We start from the raw sequence: 17988 nt of genomic DNA on the forward strand, positions 1-17988 counted from the left end.
AGCCTGATAAAAAGAGGCAAATGGGGTATGGGCTCTGGATTGGTTGATTTGCATATGAAAGGCAGGAAACAGGCAAATTGTTTGCTATCTCTAGGAATTAGGTCTTTCTGGGAGGAAGAATCCCTCCCCGTCCCAAAGCCTTCAAAATGTCAGAACATCATAAAATATAGAAAATAAAAAACATGATTAATACAGATACTATAGAGTGATTTCATTTAGCGACCGTAGCTATGTCATTGAGTGTTTGAACAAAATGAGAGCGTTTCCTTCTCTCTCTCTTTGCATCTAAATTCCAGTAGGGCAATGGAGAGTAATCCGTTCCTGAATTTGTATTTGAAAGGTTAATTTCATTTATCTTCAGTTTTTATCCCACATTGGATCACACCAAAAGAGAATTTGAAAAGTGGACTTGAGACAGCAGGTGAAATTCAAAGGTAGTTTATTACTGGAGTTATTAAATAGGATTTCAGTGTATTCTATAGTTCAGGAAACCAGTAGCTATCACACTCTGATCTATGGAAGAGGAACAGCAGGGTGCTCCAGAGCCCTTCAGTGCTCTTTGCTGACAGTGTAGGAAAGGAAGGGGCATTTTCTGAGGGTTCTAAGGTGATGACTTGAAGCTGTCAAACACAAATCAGTGGGTGAAAACTTTTTGTTTCACTTGGTTGGAATTTATAGTCAGGAAAATAAATGATTAATTAGAAAACAACACTGTAACTTGTAGTTAAGCATATGATGCTTCCAGGACCATTTTAGTGATTCTCCCATCTCGTGATACTCTCTTCCAAAATGATGGATTTAAAATTGGCAGATGCAAATGTACCACAGCAGAGACTTAATTTTATGTTTCTTAAATCATTATCTCCTATTTTTCAGAGCACTCTTTTTTGTTTCCCTCTAAAACTTTATTTTCGGTTTTCAGAACTAAAGTTTGAAACCTGAGAAATCATAGTAATGGTTTTATTCATATTGATTTCCTTAAATGTTCTGTCTGGGAGAATTAGGTAAACTGCTAATATTTTCTTTTGTTTTTAAAAAATTAATTCTCTATTACATTTATGAAATAATTAGCTCAGACAGAAGCAAGAATATTAAAGCTAATAGGAGCTTTGGGTAACATTTATTTTATAGACAACCCCTTTATTTTACAGACAAGAGAAATAAGGTCTAGAGAATATATGTCATTTTTTCATCAGATTCAGGGAATACATAGTACTTTATGGGTGGGTTTGGGATTTGGCCTAGTTTCTCCACCCAAACTGAGCATTTTTCTGCTCAGTGTTGTATAATATTAAATAATTTTTATTTACAAAATTCAAAAACTAGGTCAGTATATCATAAGAGAAATGTAAATTTATTCTGAAATATAAAATTATGATATGGTGTATATATGTGGTGTATATAGATATGGTGTATATATCTGTAATCTTGATACATTTAAAAAACATATGAACATAAAGAACTTGGGTAATTTAACTCTGAAGTGAAAGGTAATTTATTTTGTGAGGAATATGTTTCTTCTATCTAGGCAGAATTTCAATAGCGAATAAAGAAGTGTGAACCAAACATTCTAATCTACTAATGGAGTGACAGACAGCATATTACATATTTCTTTTCATATTTGAATGATACAGTGATTATAAAAATGCTTCAGTAGCTGTGGTGCTCACATAATCAACTCTTGAATACTGTTTTTTGTTACCATTTCAGTTCTTTGCAGTAGAACCTTTATGAGAAGAAACTTGCATTGTTTTGAATTATGTAAATTTCCTCTTTGTTGAAAAGATAAAGAGGGATGAAATTAGGGTATAGATCTATCATAAAAAATGAGATCTGATTCAGTTCATCATTTTGCATGCAGTAGAAGAGAGGTGGATAGGATTGGGTTATAGCTTTCCCATGCTCAACCCCTACCTGGTAAGTGGAGGCTGTGCAGCTCATCCTGTGGCTCACAGACCTTCAGCAGTATCATCAGCTGGGGGCTGGTTGGAGACTCATAATCTCAGGTCCCACTCCAGACCTATTGAACAAAGATCTGCATTTTAACAAGATTCCCAAGTGGTTCACATGCATGCTGAAGATTGAGAAGCACTGGGTTATATGTTTTTATCAGGATGCTACCTTGTTAGTTGCACAAAGATATCCACAGTAACTGTGAATGTGGAATCTGTCAGGCAGAACATACTATTCTTGTACCTTCAATTCATGCCTTTATTCAGCAGATATTTGTTGAGCTAGACTAGGTGTTAGGCTGTGTTTTGGGGATAAAACATTAAGACACTGTCTGCTTTCAGTAAGTTTATCAAGGCAGATGACATCAGTAGGACAGATGATGGTAGTGCAATGTAATAGGCCCAGTAATAGACCTTTGTATAGGATATTTCAAGGCTTCAGAAGGTTACCCAACTTTGCATGGGGGAGAAAACAGGATTAAAGAAAGCTTTTTGAGCTGATTCCTATAGGATAAATAGGCCTGTAGTAGTTTTGTATTGCTGCATAACAAATTACTACAAACATAGCAGCTTCAAATACTCATTTATTGTTGCCTCACCTAATCTGTAAATCAGACATCCAGGCATGGCTTAAATGGATTCTCTGCTCAGGGTCTCAAAGGGTCAAATCAAAGTATTGGCCTGGCTGAGTTAATTTTGGAGTTCAGAGGCCTTTTACAAGCTCTCGTGGTTGTTGGCAGAATTCTGTTCCTTGTAGTTGTGGGACTGAGTTTTCTGTTTTCTTGCTGGCTGTCAAGCAGGGGCCACTCTTGGTTCCAAGAGGCCCTGTAGTTCCTCTCCATGTGGCCCTCTCACAACACAGCAGCCCACCTTTTCAAGGACAGCAGGGGACCCTCTTACTCCAGTCAGCTGAAGTACAGTTATACATTGTAATGCAATTGAGAGGGTGACTATGCCTTTATCTTTGCCATATTCTGTGGTTTCAACCACAAGTGACTGGTTTCACCCCCACTCAGGGGAGAAGATTCTACAAGAGCATGGTTCATTAGGTATCATCTGAGAATCCTGCCCACCAAAAGGGGATTAAGCTGGTGGAGGAGTAATTGTGGGTAAAAGAAGCTGCATAGTGAGTTCAGGGGACTTTGAACAGGGGATGAGAAGAGGCTTCTAGTATAAAATGATGAATTAATTCATTCTGTAATTATTGAGTTTCAGGAGCTTGTAGAGCATTTAGATGAAGCTGCGCCCTGGACTTTGGATCTGTACATTGGACATTTGGTGGAGGGAGATACGGATACACTGGTTGTCATGTTTGTGCAGCTGAGAGTGGGCTGGATGGTGGAGAGGAGTGACTGAGACAGAGAGAGGGTGGGTGAGGTGGAACCTCAGAAGAGCAGCAGTGGGGACTGTGCTCAGGGACAGGCACTGAGGCAGGAAGGCAAAGGTGAGCCCAGAGCAAGGCAGTGAGAACAGGAGGTGCACTGTTATCACAGCAGGGGGTGAGAATGTAAAGGAGCAGGGAACAGCAGAGTAAACTCAGCCTTCATTTTGTCTCCATTAGTCATTTAGCAGATGCTAACCTCCTGTTAAATGATGGCTAGTCACTGCACAAACACGGGAAATTGTATTTTATGTGTATCCTTAAAACCCAGCATAATTCTTGGCCTATAAAAACATTTAATAAATGCTTTGAAATAGGTAATTAACTTGTTTAGGGTTTTAAGATTTTTCTTTACTTTTTTCATAGATTTCTTCTTTCATATATATTTGCCTATATGGGCAAATGGTAGCCTGATGCAGTCATTTTCAAATTTGTTGGTTTGCTTTACCCATCAATAAAGAAACTTTAATCACATATCTTGATATATGTGGTTTATTTGAAAGTTATATAATTTACTACTACACAAATTGTATTTTGTACCTTAAAGCCATAGACTGAAAACGAAACTAAAAAAGTATAATATAAAAATGAAATTAATAGTATTTATTTTAACTGTTAAAAATGAGTTTGCACTCAGCCAACTATTAATATGCATGATTCTTTTTTGAAAACCTAATTCAAATTTTGTGTTATCATTATCTGAAGTCTATATTTTTTAGATTTGGTTTTAATGGGTGTCATAGCTAAAGATGACTGACCATCCTGGTTTGTCTAGAATTGGGGGCGTTCCCCTAAGTGTGGGACATCAGAACTGTGACCAGGTCAGTTCTGAGCAAACTGAGATGGTCAGTCACCATAGTCGTAGCTTAAAAAGACATATCCCAAAGATATAGAGGAATAAACTGAAGAGATGATTGTCGGACAAGATTACTAAATCATGATACTAATTTTCCAGTGTCACCCATCAGTAATACAAAGTTTTTTGTAGATTTCAGTTCTGAATTTTTACCTTCTCTGGTGACAATCAGTTTTTCCTGGGAGCTAATCAAAGTATTGCATATTTAGGTTTCCAAAACTGAGTTGAAAATCCACCAAAGCCCTTCATTTGGAAGATTTTTAAGTTGGGAAAACTGTTCCCCAATTTTAAAGTTTATGATTATTATGAATTTTTATAAGGGGCATACTTTGTTTATGGCCACAAAATTATGTAAATAAAATACCTGCCTGGATTCCCATTAACAGATGTTCTTTGCTACTGTGAGTATCTTTCAGAATAGAAGTGATTCCCTTAGTCTTTGCTAAATGGCCATCTGTCCTTTGAGACTGCCATGAAAGTGTGCCTGAGGAGTTGCTTGCTCCATGGAGAGAAGCTCTGCCATGTTCTTGTTGGTTATTCTTATTGTTCTTCATGTTTGGTCTATGGTTTCTTCTCAAGAGTCTTTGAAGTTATTTGTCCATTTTGTTAAGCCTTACAAACTGTAGTAGATCCTGGTGGACCGAAGGCAAAGATAGGAGGGAGGATTTGGCTCTGGTGTGGGACTTGCCATTCCTGTTAGCCTCCCTCTTGTATGCCTGTCAGACCCAGGGATCTCGTGAGGGAGGCGCTCTTGTCCATATGAACTGTCAGTGACCTTACCTTCTCTTGTATTTTAGCCAAGAAAAAAATTAAGACAATGAGTGGTAACAGAGTTTTCCACCCCCAAATATGCCTGGTTATTTTCAAGAAACAAAAAGACTCAGGAAAAACCTTTGACCTTCCCTTTAACTGATCCCCAAAGTTTAGATAGAGGACCTGCTCTCTTTCTATAGTTTAATATGAACTGGTGTGATAGGGGGGAACCTAGCAAGGCACCTTTGAAAAAAGTCCTTCCTATTTTCACTGTTAAAGATGGTCCAGCAAACAATAAATACCAAACATTTTCTTTCCCATTTCCACGTGAATTGCCTTCCTGCCCTTTGAAGTCCCAAACCACAATCCCTCTACCCCTTTCTCTTTAGCTCAAGATGTATATAAGCCTTAACTGGCCTATCTGTCCTTGGGTCTCCAGTTTTTACGGAAACTCTCTCTCTCTATATATAATACATTTGGTTATTTTTCTCCTATTAATCCCTCTCCTATCAATTTGATTATTGGTCCTACCAGAAGAACTTAGAGGAGTAGAAGGTAATATTATTTGTCTTCTCCACAACAGTAATAAAGGGTTCCTTTCATGTCTGAATGGATTATGGTATGTCCCTCCTGGGGTTTGTACACCCACCTGGAGGGCACTGACTCCTGATACAGTGTCCCCTTCATTACATTGATTTTCATGGTGTGGCTTCCTGCAAACAGAAAAGTTAGTTTTCAGTGTTTCAAACAATAATCAAAAAATGTGGTCTAAACCATGTTTTCTGTGTTCTAGGAGCAAGCTGAAGAAGGAAGGCCCAGGGATGGTGCAGCTCCTTTGAGTCATGGTAAATATCACCACTGTTTATAGTTTTAGTTCAGCCCCAACCAGTTTGGCTCAGTGGTTAGAGCATTGGCCTGTGGTCCAGAGAGACCTGGGTTCAGTTCCCGCTAAGGGTGTGTACCCTGGTTGCAGTTTGTCCCTGGCCCTGGTTGGTTGTGCGGGTGGCAGCCACTCAATGTGTCCCTTTTACGTCAATGTCTCTCTCTCTCTCTCTCTCTCTCTCTCTCTCTCTCTCTCTCTCTTTCTTTCTGTCTTTCCTACCCTATCTGAACAAAAAATGGAAAAATGTCCTCGGGTGAGGATTAAAAAAAAACCCAAAACATTATAGTTTTAGTTCATAATGAACAACTTTTAAATGAAACTCTTATTAGATTGCTTTAGTTGCCTTAGGTTTATTAATTTAAGTCTAGAATACTAGTATTAGTTATCAACAGTGTGCTGCATACTCTTCTGTAGACTTTATCAATGTCATCTAAGATTTTCAAATACTATGTACATAAAAAAATTGAAGTTCTTATCTTTAAAACAACTTTTGATTTGTAAACTTTCCCTGTGAACAAGAAAATAAGAAATCTTACTTAGTTTATTTATAATTGTTTGCTTAAACTTTTCCCAAATTGGTTTACTCTTCTAATGAAAGCATTTGTACTCTTCTATCGAAGCCATGTTTTAGAGGAGATTGTACATTTGCTCTAAGACAACTATCCCTTATTTATAGTTATTAATACAGCATTTGAATATTCAACTAATTCTCTGATGCTTTAAATTTAAATAAAAAAATGTAGATGCTATTTCCCTGGAATATATATTTCATATATTTTGTGATTATTACTATATAAGCAGACAACTGTTATTAAACTTTCTGTAAAATGTAGTTGAATGTTTAACATTTGTGCTGTTCTCCATGGGAAGAAAGTACGTATATAAATTTGATAATTTTTCTTTAATGATCTTTTAAAGTACCTTAAAGGTTTGTTGAGCAAGTTGTTCTTGTTTAATAATGGAAAAAACTAAAAATACCTTGAAAAAATGACAAAAAATAATTTAGTTTTTTTTTTTAATCTTCACCCAAGGAGATTCCTTCATCTTTTGTTCAGATAGAGTGGGAGGGAGAGAGAGGAAGAGAGAGAGACAGGGAAACATCAACGTGAAAGGGACACATCGAGTGGCTGCGTCCCACACAACCCAACCAGGGCTGGGGACAAACTGCAACGGAGGTACATGCCCTTAGCAGAAACTAAACCCGGGTCTCTCTGGATCACAGGCCGATGCTCTAACTACTGAGCAAACTGGCTAGGGCAGAATTAGGTTTTTAAACATCATTTTATATCGCTTAGTCTTGGGACATAATATTGAAAATTTGTTGACTTCTACTTAAATGATTTTTAAAATAAAATTTTTTTTATTATAAGAAAAAATATGCAACTTTAAATTTCTTTGCTTGCTGTCACCTCAGTCCCATCATGTTTTTGCTAAAACAAACAAACACACAAAACAGAATATGGTAGTTTGATAATTATGTAACTTAATGTTCAGCTTCGTTGAAATATACTTCAGTTATGCAACACTGTAATTCCAAAAATAAATTGGACTGTACCTGGCCCTAACAGCAGGGTGGTGTTGTTTTTTTAAAACACTTATTTTCTTCTTAGAGAGAGGTTGTGATTTATTGTGCCATTGCTTATTCCCTGCAGCTATATTGTCACACTAATATAAATTGTTTTAGATTCTCTTATTCCATGGTTGCAGCATTGATTCTACCAAAAGAAAAGCAGAGTTAGGCCAACCATTTAAAAATGTTCATTCTCCAAAACTAAAATTTTTTAGTAATTTAGTATAGTTTCATTATAGCCAACTACATGTTTATCTTAAATAGTTTTTCAGTTCTAACAGAAAGTAACTTTTGCTATTGTTTTTCCATTGACTTGTTTTATAGTTAGTGGTTCATTCTCAAAAGTTCCAGTGGTTTATTCTTCTCCAAGTCTGATATTGTTGTTGCTATTTTCCCAGCTGTAGAAAATAGATAGCTCAATGTTCAGAAGAAGAATGAGATTTGGTTTATGCAGACAGACGTTACATACTGCTAGTTCAAATGCACAATGAATTATCAGAGGGGCATTTGAGGTACTTTATGTTTTTACCACTTTTAGTGAGATAAAGGGAACTATTCCTTCTATTGCCTATTGTTCTAATATTAAACTGGGGATTTTCTTATAGTTTTCTTATAGTTTGCAAGTGGCTTTTCTGTAAGCCACTTGCAAAATAAGTGATTTAATCATTAATCTTATGTCTTAAAAATAATAACAAAAGAAAAACAAAACTATTTACACATACATATTTATATGTGAACAGAAAATTATACTGAAAAACACAATTCTTGGTAGTGATTTTACAGGCAGCAAGGCATGTCTTTGGAAATCATTACAAAATAATTTATTGAATGATCAATCTGTGTCATTAACATTGACCCATGTGTTACAGATGATGAAGCTTTGAGAGGTCATTTGATTTATTTTGGGTAAACTTTGCTAGTTAGTGGTGGATCCAGGATTTGAATCCCCATTTAGCAAATTCTTTTTTTTTTTTTTTTTTATCCTCACCCGAGGACATTTTTCCATTTTTTGTTCAGATAGAATGGGAGGGAGAAAGAGGAACAGAGAGAGAGAGAAACATCGATGTGAAAGGGACACATCGAGTGGCTGCCACCCGCAACCGACCAGGGCCGGGGACAGACTGCAACCGAGGTACGCGCCCTTAGCGGGAACCGAACCCGGGTCTACTCAGGACTGCAGGCCGACGTTCTAACCGCTGAGCCAAACCGGCCAGGGCCCCATTTAGCAAATTCTAAAGCCTATGCACTTATGGTTTGTTTGTGAACTTTCTACTTTAACGTTCTCCCTTCTTTGTACTTATTAAAACAAAGATAGAAAACACTAGAATCTTACTTAGAAATGGTATGGGGAAAGTAACTGCCAATAATTAAAATACTAATGCTATAATATAGCATGTTTCCTTGGGCACTGCCTGGAAGTAGATTTTTCTTGATATAGTCATGCCCTAAAATTGATTATTTTTAGTTCTTTTGGATAGTCTCTGAGCTATCCAAAATCCTGGTCAGTCACGAGGTAATTCCAGACCTCTGCATTTGAAGTTTCCAAAATAAAAACAACTGATTTCTTCAATTGGATAAATGATCTGGCTTTTTCCCTTCTAAATTTTAAGTGCTCTTTTTAACTAATACCAATATTTGTTTGGTTAAGTGTTAGGGCAGTGAGATCTTTATAAACATAAAAACAGTAGAAGAAATAATAAAATAAAGTAAGATGTATACACATTCAAATTATACAACAAAGAACATCATAATGAACAAAATTAAAATGGAAATAGCAAACAAAATAGCACATATTTGCAACAATTACAACTGACAGAAGGTTCATAATATATAAAGGAATAAGAAAAAATAATCAGATACCCTAAGATCTCAGGGTAAAAATGGGCAAAGAGCATGAGCAGGTAATTCATGGAAGAGGAAATAAAACTGACTAAAAATAAATATATTAAATATATTTAGTCTCACTAGAAAACAAAAATATACAAATTTAAAAGTAATGTTGAACATTTTTTAACGTACCAAATAACAATTTAAAAATGCTAATACCTTTGGCTGTCAATATACTGGTCTATTTTTTGAGGATGTGTTGAAAGTATTTATTAGAAGTGTTAAATTAGCATTTACTTCAACTCAGGAATTCCACTTTTTGGAATTTCTCTTAATGCAGTATGCGTGAGCATTCAATTTATGCATATGATATTCATGGTACTTTTTATAAATGGAGAAAAGTTGAAAGTAACCTAAATGTCCAATAAATTTGGGATGGGTAAAACACTGTGGTAAAATTGTTTGTAGACAACTATGTAGTCACTGAAGTACTTTAGAAGAACTTTAAAAGGGGAAAACTTATGATAAAAAATTAAGGGAAAAAGAAAACCCAGGGGATTAGTCTCAATGATAGTTGGAAAAAAATCACATATCTATTAATAGAAAGATGTTGAGTTGTGAGATAAAAAGTATATTTTTATATTTTCCAAGTATTTTTATACAATTAGTATGTAATTGTATTACAGTCAGACAAATTAAAAAAAAGTAAATTCAGAAATTTCTAAACATTAAAAGTTTAATATTTGGAATAGAGGGTAATTGTTGGAATATCTGTTTTTAGTTTAGTTTTGTTTTTTGTAAGTAGACTTTTATTTTGGAATGATTTTAAATTTAGAGAAAAGTTGCAAACATACTACAAAGATAGTTCTATACACCCTTCACCCTCTTAATGTTAATATCTTTTACGACCATAGGACATTTGTCAGAACTAAGAAATTAACATTAGTACATCAATATTCACTGAACTGCAGTCTTTATTTAAATTTTGCTAGTTTTTTTAGTGTCCTTTTTCTGTACCAAGATCCAGTCCTAAATATTACTTTTACCATATAGTCTATTAATCTTATTCTCTCCTGGCCAGAAGTTGCCAGTAGCTTCCATATTTCTTGAGAGCTACAGTATTTCCTCACTTGTCATCCACTCATCATGTCCCCACCAGGTGGCATCTACACTCAGTCATTCCCCTGAAACTGTTTGCTCAACTCACCAGTGTCTGAGAGTCACTAATATTTTCTTGATTGAATGAAATAAGTGACCTCCTCCGTCATTGGAAGCTTTCATGCTCTTATTTGTCTTACTCTTTAGATTTCACTTAGTCAGTAAACTGAATTCGTCTTTGTTCCCTTTGTTCAATCTCTCACTCTGTAGTCAGTTAGTCTAGAATCCTGGAGACATCCTTGATTTCTTGCTCTCATTTACTGATGAACCTAGCCAAACAATTATGAACTGTACACAACCTTCTTGGTATCTCTCAGATATAGTTCCTAACTTAGAGTTGTCCCTGGTCACTTTTCATCCACTCATTCTTTTTATACGTGCTCTTCCCCAGCTAAAATTTCTCTGAAATTTCTCTAGAATATCATTAGAGGCTTCTGTAACTTGCCACTTGCCCCCCTTCCCTTGTTTTGCTCCAGGCAAATAGAACAGTCCAGACTTTTTTGTCTGAAGGATTGTTTCTTTGGCCTGGAGGGTTCTTCTGGCTTTATCCAAGTTGTTGGCTCCTTCAGAACCTCATTATTTCCTCTACATCTCCTTATTTTGTAGTAGTTCTTTTCCTATTCCATTTTTTTTCTCAGCATATCGTAAGACAGCTGGCATTTAAAAATACAGTTATATCATATGCTCTATCTCCCACTTTGTTAGACATCTCTTAGAAGTCATATAATCAGGTCCAATCCGTTCAGTAGGATCTGTTGTTTAGTATACTGGAATAATAATTTACTAAAGCTCTGAAGCATTAATTAGCTAAATGGCTTACAGAAGAATTAACACAGCTTTTAAAAGTGCTTAACTTACTTTTAGGGAGTAGTTTCTGTGCTAGGGGATGTAGCTTAGTAAGTGATTCTAAAAGACTTAAAGATGGCCCCTTGGGCATTATTCCTGTGGTCTTTTGTTAGAGAAACTAGTTTACTTTCTGAGTGTAATAACAGACGTGCTTTCTTGCAAAATAATCATATGTCAGCAGAACTAATGTCTGCATTTTTTAAACTTTGTGAGAGATCTGTTCATTCCCACCAATGTAATTCCTTACCTAAGAATGGATGTCAACATCAGAAAGGGAAAAACCAGATCCACTTACTTTAGTCAGATGAATTTATTATCATTAAGTCACAGTTAAATATTTAGGTATTCTGATACTTTGAAATTAAAGAATTACATTTTCACTGAGCCATGAAACTGTCATTGAGGATAAGCAGGAGAATTCTTTCTTAAGAAACAAACATTTTGTGGGGGAATTTCAATAATTGAAGCATCCATATGCACGTTAATAAAATGCCACTCTGTAACAAATAATTGTCAGTATATACTTTAAAATAATTTCTTTGCTCTTGATTATGACTTATAAAGGTAATCTTTGAATTGAATCAATTTAGTTGCCATTCCTCTCCTGTAGTATTCTGTCACTTCTGGGTGAATTCATGGTGGCGTGAAGAATATATGCTTTCACCAAGGAAAGGAGCACATTTGTTTTCTTCCTGGAGTCAGTCAGTAGATAATGTCAGTGAATAAAACTATATAAAGCACAAAGATAGGGCAAGAACCTGTATTCATATACCCTGTTTTATAAAGACCACTTTAATGGGCCATGCTGAATTATTTATTTTGAAAGCAGACACTTTATTAAAATTTTTACCTCATTAGAAGACTGGCTGAGAAGCCTTTGATTGTTTATGCTCTCACACTGTCCTGCAAAGGAGCCATCTAAAGGCAGCACTAAATCCTACTACATCTGTCGATAGAGGTCCCTGGTGGATAATACGAGTATTGAACTCTGAAAAGGAAACAGTACTCTGATATTTAGATTGATTTAGCAGAAGAAAATGTCACTGAGCAGCATTTTGTTCCAGTGGAGACTCCTGTTGAGCCTTCACACAGAGTTCCAAGGAGGGCCTGGCTGCCAGCAGCTTCCACAGCTCCTGCCCTGTGAAACGCCCATTCCTGCATGCCTTCCTCATTCTGCTCGGAACGCCAGAGACTTGTTGCATTTTGAGGTTGAACCAAAGGGTTCTTTCTGCTAACGTGCTTTGCTCTTTAAAAGCATATTTGGTCTTTGGTCATCATAATTACTTTATGCTACTGAGATGAAAGTTGCTACTTAGGGAGCATTTTCGTATTTGTTTCATGTGAAATATTTTATTTGGACTGTGCGCTTATTGACTGACATGACTGTTGTAGTGGCTGCTTCATTTCTCTGTGTTGTCTTAGCACTGTAGAGCGAACGCATTTTTCTTTTTAAAAATACATTTAAAAAGAACCTGTAACTATATCAAACTTAAGGAAAAGTTTAAGTACAGTACTAAGAAAAATTTTTCCTGAATTAGAGAGTAAGTTGCCAACCTGATGCCTTATCATTCCTAAATATATTAGTATGTATTTCATGCAGACCACAACGTGCTGCACAACTAAGGTGTAACCATTTAAAGTGGGAAATAAACATTCATACATTACTGCCATCCAAACTTCAGGCCACATTTAGGCTTCACCAGTTATCCCGATGATGCCCTTTATAGTGAAAGGATCCAGTTGAGAACACGTGGTGCACTTAGTTGTCCTGTCTCTCTAGTCTCCTCAGTCTGGCCCAGTTTATCAGCCTTACCTGGAATTGTACAAGCTTGACACTTTGAATATTACAGGCCAGTTAGTTTGTAAATGTCCCTCATTTTGGGTTTGTCTGATATTTCATCATGATTAGATTCAGGTTATGCATCTTTGGGGGAATATCACAGAAGTGATTTTTTTTTTTCTTCTCATCCTGTTATCTGGGTGGCACATTATATTGATTAGTTCCATGTCTGATGATAAATTTGATCTCATGATTAAAGTGGTATCTGCCAGGTTTTTCCACTGGGAAGTTATAATTTTTTCTTCGGAATTAATAAATCATTTATAAGAGGCGATTATAAGCTATAAATATCTTATTTTTCACTAACTTTCCTCTTTTCCTCTCTTGCAATATGGACTCATTATTCCTTGCTTTATTCATTAGATTTAAATCAATTTCTTTGATTATTTTGGTGCTTAAATTGACCCTACTTTGGCCAGTAGGAGCCCACTTTCAAGTTGGTTGTGGTGTCTTTTTTATAAGTCTCTTATTCTTTGAGTACTAACGTATTTCCTGCCTTTCTCACCCTATAAATGTACTTTTACACTCTGCACCAGGCTGCCCATTCAGGAGGTACCTTCCTTGCCCCATTTGGGCTCTAACTCCCCAAGGTGGATGCCCTCAATGCTGTTTCAGATTAATCCATTCCCTGCTCAGTGTCATTCTGCCACCTGTGGTGACACTTCCCTTACCCTGCTGAGTTGTGATACACTTTGGTAAACTTCCCCATGTGTGGATATTTTCTTCAAACCACACCCCTCTTTCTCCCATGTGGATGCCTACCTTATCCTGGCCCACATGGCTATAGAATAGAGTTGTTCAGAAGGGGAAAGATAGGGCAGAAAGGGAGAAAGAAGGGGAAGGAGAAGGCCAGGAGGATGAGGAAGCACATGATTTTATTCTTGAAGAGGAGAACAGAAGGAAAGAAAATTACTGAGTGGTGAGGAGTTTGATGTGGGGTCCTACTTATGTCTCCCAGCTGTCTGTTCCTTCCTTCAGGGTGAGGGATGTGTGTCAGTGGATCATAGTTGAGGCTTCTATGCACCAGGGTAATTACTTTGTTAGTAGTCATCTGACAAGTCCGCCTTTCTGTGTAAGTGGTACTTTTTCATTTCACTGTCTACTTCAAACCTGAATTCAACTGTGAACCCTCATTGACCTCCCAGGCCCCAGTGCTGACTTTCTTCCATTGCATTTTTTATATAAAGTTCAAAGTTGTGAACACAGAGGTAAGTCACATATGACAGTTGTGTTTGGGTCTAGATGCCCAGGACAAATGTGGGTCTGATACTGGAGCCTATAAAGAATGTCTGTGGATTTCTCTCAAAAGCCATAAAGAGATGGGGAGTGGTGATGTGTTCTTGCTGCTTTGCTAAAGTTGATACTTGTTTTAGTGCTTAAGGGCAAAGCTGTATTTGCACGGTAGCTCACTGTATAGAATAGACATTCACTTGGCATATTCACAACCAGAATCTTATTTTTCTACTGATTTCTATATGTATAATTGAACCCTATATTAAAAAAAAAAATAACTTCCCCCTATCATAGCATTTACTTCACAACAAAGACATTACAGTACAAAACACAGAAACTTTCCTAATGTTCAGGCCAGGGACACTTGGGCAGATAGATAAGGACAGATAGCCCAGGCCTTTGGTATTAGGCCATAGTTTTGTCTTGAGCCCAGGGTACATGTTATCTTTTAGAAGTCTAAACTTTTTATTTATTTTTTATTTTTTGGTACATGCCCCTCGCGGGAACCGAACCTGGAACTCTCTGGTCCAGAGGCTGACGTTCCAACCGCTGAACCAAACCTGCCAGGGCTAGAAGTCTAAACTTTTACTTATTCTTTCTGAACAATGACTTGATATTTTAAAGGAAGTATCAAACAGACCTTGTTTAAATTTTGATTTTTCCAGTCGACTGGCTGCTGACTTCCAATAAGCTTCAATTTTCTTCCTTGTGAAATGGTAGTAATAGGTGATATTTTGTCCAACTTTAAAACAGAAAGGTAAGTGGTTTAGTGAGAAAAACTAAGTTTATTTGGGAATAGTATAAGAAATACAGTTTGGGACAAGCAAACTATGGCTAGCCATAGACAAGTCTGGAGAATAAGGGGAGGAACATGTTTTTATAGAGGTGGGGAGGAGGATGGGAAGGGTGATTTTGATCAAAAGTTTATTGGAGGACAGTGAGAGTTTGGGGTTGTGGCAGCTTCCCATTGGCTGAGTTGTTGTGAGGCAAGGAGAAAATCTTTCTTCTTCCTGTAAGGGTACATAAAGTAAGCTTCTTCTGGCTGAAATTTGCAGAGTAAGTTAAGATGTGTGGTATGTGCATGAGAGCCCTTTCATGGCTCTTGACTCCATTCTGAATAAAGTTTTCTTTTATTTATTTTTACAATTTCTTCATAAACTCATCAGGATCAAATGAGAAAATGTTAATGATTTATTTGGCTCTTGGTAGATACTCAACAATGTTATATTCTTGAACAGTTTATATAGGAAATTTATGTATTAATTTTTTTATAATTTTAGGGTCTTTTTGGTATAGGCTGTCATATTTTACTTGAGGTGCCTAAAGAACTGCTGTAAAATTTTTACTCTAGAGCATATTAGCATTGGGTGAAGAAGCATTTTTAAAAAGTATTTTTAACCTAATGAAGAAAGAACTTATTTTTCTTTGAGGAACAGATAGATAAGTTAAACCTTTAAAAAGTCATTTGGATAATGAACATGACAGTCTGAGGAATGGGGTAGTCCCAGAGATGTGGAAGTGGGGTACAGACTGACAATCCCCAGAAGAGGGGGGGTGGGGGAGAGATAAACCACAGAACTTATATGCATGTATGCATGAACAGTGGACATGGACAACAAAGCTGGGGACAGGGCAGGGAGGGAGGGGGAGGGGGGAATCAGTGTGGGAAAAAGGAGAAACATCTGTAACAAAAATAAATTAATTAATTAATTTAAAAGTCATTTGGTTGTTCTTTTCACACATAACTGGAAGTGAGTGGCACAATATGTTTTTGACAGCATTTCCTGAAAAGCTTTTTTTGGGATGTAGCTACCTACAGAAAATAAGTTTTTGGAAAGGCATTTTGAGTGATAATAGACGATTATTGCAAATATTTTGTGACTATTCTGATGAAAATGAAGAGCATGAGAAAATGGTAGTGGCAAAGGTTTGATCTTTAGTAAGTTGAGCAGTTTTAAAAGGTATATAGCTCGGCTGGTGTGACTCAGTTGGTTGAACATTGTCCCATGCACCGAGAGGTCACTGGTTTGATTCCAGGTTAGGGCACATGCCCAGGTTGCAGGTTGCAGACCCGATTCCCAGTAGGAGGATGAGCAGGAGGCAGCTGATCAATGTTTCTCTCTCATTGATGTTTCTATCCCTCTGTTCCTCTTCCTTCCTCTCTCTGAAAAAATCAATAAAAAACATATTAAAAAAATAAAAAGTATATAGATTTATAAAAATGTACAAATGTTTAGACGGCTTGAGAAATATACTAATTATTTGGGGATAAAAGATATTATATTTGATTTAAAGTCATTCTCATTTTAACAAGGCTCAGACCTAGCAGTTCTAGAGATATGAAGAACTCCCTGGTTTAGCAGCTGGCCCACCCATCATATGCCCAAGCTACAAATTGGATGACCATCTCGACACGTTATTTTTTTCACTTCCCATGGGCATTCTGTCATCAGTGCTTCTGCTTCTGGACTGTTTCTTCAGTCTTTCTACTCTTTTAATCTTTCCTGCTACCATTTGAGTTTAAGCTGTCATTCCTGTCATCTCTTGCCTGGATGTCCCAAGACCTACTCTTGAGATGATCTTCCAGTCTCCACAATACAGCTGCATTGCTCGTTTTAAAACACAAGCCTGACATCCCTATATTTTCTTTGCTTAAAACTGTTCAAATGCTTCCTGGATAGGATATGAGCAAATCCTTACTAAGGCCTCTAAAACCTGCAGAATCTGGCTCTTTCTTGTCTTCTTGGCCTTATAGCCAGCCACATGCTCATTTGTGTCCTGTGTTTTGACAGTACTGGTGTTATTTAAAGTCTGGCTGCAATATGCCTGTACCTACTATGCTTCCTGTCTAGAATGTCCCTCCTCTCTTGTTAGGAAACTTTTCTCTGATCTCCCAGGCTAGGCTGGACTGTCTGTTCTCTACTCTCAACGTGCTGTATTCTGTGAAATCACTTAATATAGTTTATAATTATATTCTGGGTTATTGGATTCTTTCCCACTAAATTTTAAAACTTGTGAGTGAGGGTCATATCTATTTTGGTTCACTATGTGATCATAGAGCCTAGCACATGGTAGGTCCTTCATAATTATTTGTTGAGAAAGTGAAGAGAGAAAGTAGTAGATGAGGGTAAAAGTTGGTATGGGTCAGTGGAGAAGCACCCTGTATGCTGTGCTTAGCTGGTTGGACATTGTACAATAGTTACTAAAGAGATCATGAAGCTTTGGGCAGGAGAGTGATAGCCTGTCTTGTGGAGAGAGAACTCCAGGGAGATCTCTGGAGCAGGATGGGGAGAGGTTTTAGGCAGAAGATGAACTGAGATATCAATGTACTACCAAGAACTGATGAGATGGGCCTGATCATCTACTACAGAGCAGGGAGTGGCTGAGAGGAGGAGATAGATTCCAAAGCTATGGCAGGTAGGAGCCACAGGACCTGGTAACTGGCTGAGTGCAAGGGTTGAAGGAGGGATCACCGGATCTAATATAGATATCATTCACTGACTTAAGGAACATGTGGACCACATTTGAAGGACAATGCTAGGTTTTTGCGTGGAGATTGAGGACCTTCGGAACATTTGAAAGGTCTGGGTCAGAAGCTGGTAAGAGGAGTCTAAGGAACAGGTTTGGATTTGGTGGTCTTCAAGTGTGTGGGTCCTAGATGAACCTGTGAGTTCAGGGAGACCTCTCTA

At 37.0% G+C, this 17988-nt stretch overlaps 1 protein-coding gene across 1 annotated transcript in view; it reads left to right on the forward strand.

The window, feature by feature from the left end:
- The window catches only part of L3MBTL4 (L3MBTL histone methyl-lysine binding protein 4), a 381883-nt gene that overhangs the window by 5840 nt on the left and 358055 nt on the right, over nucleotides 1-17988 (forward strand). The window contains exon 2 of the mRNA XM_036245527.1: nucleotides 5736-5787. Coding sequence (XP_036101420.1) covers nucleotides 5736-5787 — 52 coding nt within the window. The remainder of the gene's footprint in view (nucleotides 1-5735; nucleotides 5788-17988) is intronic.

Source organism: Molossus molossus, unplaced genomic scaffold, assembly GCF_014108415.1.
Source record: "Molossus molossus isolate mMolMol1 unplaced genomic scaffold, mMolMol1.p scaffold_m16_p_6, whole genome shotgun sequence".
NCBI lineage: Eukaryota > Metazoa > Chordata > Mammalia > Chiroptera > Molossidae > Molossus > Molossus molossus.